Source organism: Monodelphis domestica, chromosome 2 (assembly GCF_027887165.1).
Source record: "Monodelphis domestica isolate mMonDom1 chromosome 2, mMonDom1.pri, whole genome shotgun sequence".
In the NCBI taxonomy this organism is placed as follows: domain Eukaryota; kingdom Metazoa; phylum Chordata; class Mammalia; order Didelphimorphia; family Didelphidae; genus Monodelphis; species Monodelphis domestica.
The window spans coordinates 23,996,493-24,001,625 of NC_077228.1; the positions used below are offsets into that span (position 1 = coordinate 23,996,493).

At 56.0% G+C, this 5,133-nt stretch overlaps 1 protein-coding gene across 2 annotated transcripts; it reads left to right on the forward strand.

Moving 5' to 3' along the window:
- The first annotated feature begins 266 nt into the window (after positions 1-266).
- On the forward strand, positions 267-4,123 carry MODO-UC (MHC class I antigen). 2 transcript variants are annotated; one of them, XM_056814098.1, is made up of 8 exons: positions 267-454; positions 1,139-1,420; positions 1,601-1,879; positions 2,112-2,387; positions 2,506-2,613; positions 2,968-3,000; positions 3,173-3,217; positions 3,379-4,123. In XM_056814098.1, the coding sequence occupies exons 1-5, from the start codon at positions 391-393 to the stop codon at positions 2,610-2,612; spliced, it is 1,008 nt and encodes a 335-aa protein (XP_056670076.1). In that variant the 5' UTR covers positions 267-390; the 3' UTR covers position 2,613; positions 2,968-3,000; positions 3,173-3,217; positions 3,379-4,123.
- Positions 4,124-5,133: the final 1,010 nt, after the last annotated feature.

The window sequence follows — 5,133 nt, forward strand, 5'->3', positions numbered from 1 at the left end:
ACACTGAGGAGGGCTGGAGGCAGGAAGGCCGGCAGAGAAGGGATGAAGTTGGGAAAAGGGTTGAGGCTGCGACCTTACTTCTCAGGAGCTCTCTGGATCAAACAGGGAGCAGGAGAGCTGGGTGTTCCCGGAGTGCAGAGGGGAGGCGGAAGGGCAGCCCAGAATTAGAGGCTGTTTGGTGAGTAACCGACTAATGAAAGGTCTGGGCTGCTGGGGATTTCCTCTGTGTCAGTTTCAGTTTTGCTCTCCTCATCTGCGAGAGAACGTTCTGCCCATCAACCGATTATGTTTTTGGTATTCCATCTACTATTGGATCTGAGAATCCGAGTCGAGCCAATCAGAAGTTAAGGATTCGTCGGATCGTTGTTTGGGCCTCCGCTTCCCGGGACCATGGAGCTCTCTCTGCAGTTGCTGTTTGTGCTGGGGGTTGTGGCCCTGACGCAGACCCGGGCAGGTGAGGAGAGGAGACTATTAGAGGGCAGCCTGGAGACGGGGCTAAACCTCTGGGGCTAAATGTTGGGCTATCTGGGGGCTCCGCTACGGAGAGCGCCTCCAACAAGCCCCCAGGCGGCTGCCCGGAAACGAGCTGCTTAATCTCCGCGCAGTCTGGGTGGAGGTGAAGGGAAGAAAGAAGGAATAAGCGGGTAAATGTCCCCCGGGAGCCGGGAACCTGGCAGGTGCTTTGGCAGGAGAGTGGGGGTCCTGCAGGGTCTCTTAATTGGGGGAGGGGAGCGGGTTGGTGGCGGGTGTGAGTCCGGGACAGTGAAGGCAGAGCTGGCCGGAGAAATAAACGCTGTGGCTCCACCCACAAGATTTTGTTACTAGAAAGGCCGAGATTCTGGAGCCAAGCTGCTCCCTCCCCTCTCCAGGTGCCTGAGGACTTTTCTCACTTCCCAGCCTCTCCCATCGCAGCCCAAACGGAGCTTCCTCCCTCTCCTGTGTGGGCTTCTCCGTCTAAAAGGTGCCCTCACGGAGCCATAGCCACGAGATTACTGTGGCCCAGGGAGGGGCCTGCAGTGTGGGGGTGCAGAGGCTGGGGGGAGCCTGGAGTCACCCACGGTGTGAGGGGGTTCAGGGGTCACACCCCAGGGGGGAGGGGCAGCCGCCCTGAGCCCGGCCGGTGCTCTCCGTGTCCCAGGCTCGCACTCCATGAGGTATTTCCACACTGCCATGTCCCGGCCTGAGCTCGGGGACTCCCAGTTCATCACGGTGGGCTACGTGGACGATCAGCAGTTCGTGCGCTTCGACAGCAGCAGCAGCGAGAGTCAGAGGATGGAGCCGCGGGCGGCCTGGATGGACAAGATGGACGAGGAGGAACCGAACTACTGGGAGGAGCAGACGCAGATCTACAGGAAGAACGCGCAGATTTACCGAAGGAACCTGGAGACCCTGCGCGGATACTACAACCAGAGCCAGGGCGGTGCGTGCTGCTCCGGGGTCCCCCCAAGCAGAGCAGGGGAGGGGGGGGCGGGGTAGGGGGGGAGGAGGGAGGTCACTCTCGCTGGGGAATGGGAGGGGCCTGCCTTGCCCCGCCCTCTCAGGGGGAGGAGCACCGGGCGGGGCCCTTCCTGAGTTGCTGACCAGGCCGGGGGCGGGGCAGGGCTTCACACCATCCAGAGAATGATTGGCTGCGAGGTTTCCCCGGAGGGCAGCTTCAGGAAGGGGTTTTACCAGTTTGCCTACGATGGACACGACTACATCGCCCTGCATACGGAGACCCTCTCCTGGACAGCAGCAGACACTGGAGCCGAGAACACCAAGCGCAAGTGGGAGCCTGAGAAGAGCATCGCAGAGAGCTATAAAGCCTATCTGGAGAAGGAGTGCACGCACTGGCTGAAGAAGTACCTGGAGATGGGGAAGGATGTTCTGCTGAGGACAGGTACCACCCTCCCCAGCCCCAGTGTGCTCGGCATTCAAGGCCCCGCCTCAGCCTCCACTGGCCTCTCTGAACCTCCCCTACACCCCCAGCCCCCAGCCCTGGTGTCCGGACCCCCAGAGCCCCCTTAGACCTCTGACCGATGGTGGGGTCGTTCCTGTCCCCCCCATCAGACCTTCCCCCCAGGGCAGGGGCAGAAGGGGAGCCCGGAAATGCCTCTGACCTTCTCCCCCAGACCCCCCTTCTGCCAGAGTGACCCGGCACAGCGGCCCCGACGGGGAGGTGAGCCTGCGGTGCCGGGCCCACGGCTTCTACCCTGCGGAGATCTCCCTGATGTGGCTGCGGGATGGCGAGGAGCAGCTCCAGGACACGGAGTTCATTGAGACCAGGCCGGGGGGAGATGGCACCTTCCAGAAGTGGGCCGCTGTGGCCATGGCCCCGGGCCAGGAAGACAGATACAGCTGCCGAGTCCAGCACGAGGCCCTGGCCCAGCCCCTCAGTCTGAGATGGGGTCAGTGAGGGGGCCGGCCAAGGGGGAGGAAGATGGAGCTCTGGAGGGCCTCTGGGAAGGGCTCAGAGAATGCCAGGCAGACCCAGCTCAGGCCTTTCTCTCCTCTTTCCCTCCTCAGAGCCTGAGGCCTCCTCCTTGTGGGTCATTGTGGGGGTCACTGCGGGGGTCCTCGTCCTGGTCACTGCAGTGGTGGCTGGAGCTGTGATCCTGAGGAGAAGGAATTAAGGTAGAGAAGCCTGGAAGGGGCCCATCAGGCAGCAGGAGGCTGGCCCAGGAGGAAAACTGCTTCAGCCTCAGAGCAGAGATGAATGCGGGGAATTCAGCCAAGGAAAGGGATGTGTCTGGGGCTGAGGGGGACACATGAGGGCTAGAAGCTTAAGGATAAAGGCCTGGAGGTTGGAAGTTGCCCATTTGTGGTTTCTTTTCTTCACTTCCTCTTGGATCTGGATACTGTACTGGAGGGGTCGTGGAGTCACACTTGGAACCTGTTGTGTCTAAGAGGCAAATCAAGTGAACTTCTGGGCCCTTCAGAGGGTTTCCTCTCCTGAGTGCCCAACTGCCATTGTTGTTTCTTTTCTAGGTGGAAAAGGAGGAGCCTATGTTCCAGCTGCAGGTAAGTGAAGGGTTAACATGGAGGCTAGAAAGAGGAGGCTCAGCCTCCATGACCTTTGAGACAGGAGAAGTGAAAGGCTCACCCCAGTAGTCTTTTGGGGTCCCTTCCCTTCTCACACCCCCTTTCTGGCAATGATGTTCCTCACTGGGTCCTTTCCCTCCTTTCTCTCCAGACAAGGACAGTGCCCAGGGCTCAGACGTGTCTCTCACAGCCACAGGTGAGGCCCCTGGAGCCCTGGAGCTAGAGGGGGGCTGAGGAGAAGGGGACAAAGCAGAGGACCAGCAGGGGAGGGATTCAGGGAGAAGGTGGGTTGGTGGGGAGGCTCCAGGCCACACATGACTTGGAGGATCTCCTTTAAGCTTTCCCTTTTTTCTGCAGCTTGAGAGAATCTCCTTGTGCAGAGCTGAGGAAAAATCCTGGTTATATTGAAGGCTGCATTTCCTGTCTTGTTCCTGTTGACCTCTGACCTCTCCTCCTCATCATTGGCCCCTGGGATCATTACTGTACTGGACTGATCCAAACCCAGGGAGAATCATTCATGTCCTCATCCTGTTATCTAAGATTCCATCCCCCCCGCCCCCCTGCCTTCTCTCTGCTTATCTCCCTTTGCAGGGAAACAACCAGCACTGGGCGCCAGAAATGAGCGTCCTTCTCTGGCCTCAGACACTCCTCAGCTGTGTGACCCTGGGCAAGTCACTTGATCCCCATGGTCTAGCCATTACCACTCTTCTGCCTTGGAGCAGATACACAGTAATGACTCCCTGATGGAAGGTGAGGGTTTTTAAAAAAAAGAAAAGAAAAAAGAAATGAGCGTCCTTTGGATGATGCTCTGAACTTTGTGACTTGTACTTTTGTAAAAAGAACTGAATCATGAGGTTTTTATTATTATTTATTCATAACTACAGTTCATTAATATTAATTTTTTGAATTACTTTATTTCTCAATTCTTCATCTTTCCCCCCATAATCTCCAGTGAATTTTTTGAGGATACACTAAGTCCTTTGTGCTGCTTCTGTGAATCATTACCCCCAATTCTTCATGAGGAAAACTCTCCTCATCCCTTAGTCTGTACCAAAATCTCTCCTCACCAGAGCTGTGATGAAATAAACTTCTCCATGCTTCACCATCAGTGTCTTGTGGTCCTCCCGATCCCAGAAAAGCCCTCCATCCTTCCTCCACGGTCTCCGGCACCCACAATAACCTCCCCAGCCAGCCTGGCAGAGCTTTACATGTGTGGGGGCAGTCTGGTGGTGGGATGATAGTGTGGAGGCCTTCGGGGCATGTCAGGGGGAAAAGAAAAGGAAGCTGAAGCCTTCTCAGAATTCTCTCTCTTTGCCCAGTCTGTGATCGTAAAGGGGAGCTGGGACAAGCCTGAGGGGGAGGCACAGAGGGAGTTTGGCTGGGATTTCTCCTGCTCAGGGGCACTTTCTGACATGGCCTAATCTGAGCTACTGAGGCTTCCAGACAAAGGCCAAGCTCCATCCTCCTCCTGCAGCTGGAACTCTACATTGACAGGCTGAGAGCTTGTTACCCCACAGACCTGCCCTCAGCACTGACTTCTCAGGTAGTTTTGTTGTCATTTTCCTCCATCATTTGTGTGTGTACATATTTGTGTGCATGTGTGTGTGTATATACACGTGTGTCCTTGCCCTTGCCTTTCCTCAGATGCAGGAGCCTGCCTGAGACCACAGTACAGGCTGCTGAGCCCCATCTCAGCTGCTGATGGCCACGGCACTGGGGAACTTAGACAGTCCCAGGGTTGGGGTTCTTCTTCCCCTCTGGAGAAGGGAAAGGCCTGAATTTGGAGTTCCTCAACGGGATCATCTGTTTTCTGAATATGAAGAAGCCCCAGCCGGCCACTCCTCTGTCTCTCTGAGGTCCTGCCCTATATGTGTTAGAGCCAGTTTGTCCTGCAGGATTGTTTTCAGTGCAGGTGGTTGTAGCCTGTAGCAAGTTTTCAACGTCCTTGTAAGACGGATTATACTGAAAAATATATCTGCCATCTTTTTTGTTACTAGAAAGGGATCTTGTTCATATGTGGGGATATTCCGTGTAAATTCATTTATTTCTTGGGGAGTAAACGGTGAATTGTGTCTTAAAGTCACCACATCCCCATTCTGTCCTATTTCCGGT

Coding starts and splice junctions, on each gene's coding strand:
- MODO-UC (XM_056814098.1), top strand. CDS start 391: ATGGAGCTCTCTCTGCAGTTGCTGTTTGTGCTGGGGGTTGTGGCCCTG. Junction 1,421..1,600: donor CTACAACCAGAGCCAGGGCG/GTGCGTGCTGCT, acceptor GGGGCGGGGCAG/GGCTTCACACCATCCAGAGA. Junction 2,388..2,505: donor GCCCCTCAGTCTGAGATGGG/GTCAGTGAGGGG, acceptor TTCCCTCCTCAG/AGCCTGAGGCCTCCTCCTTG.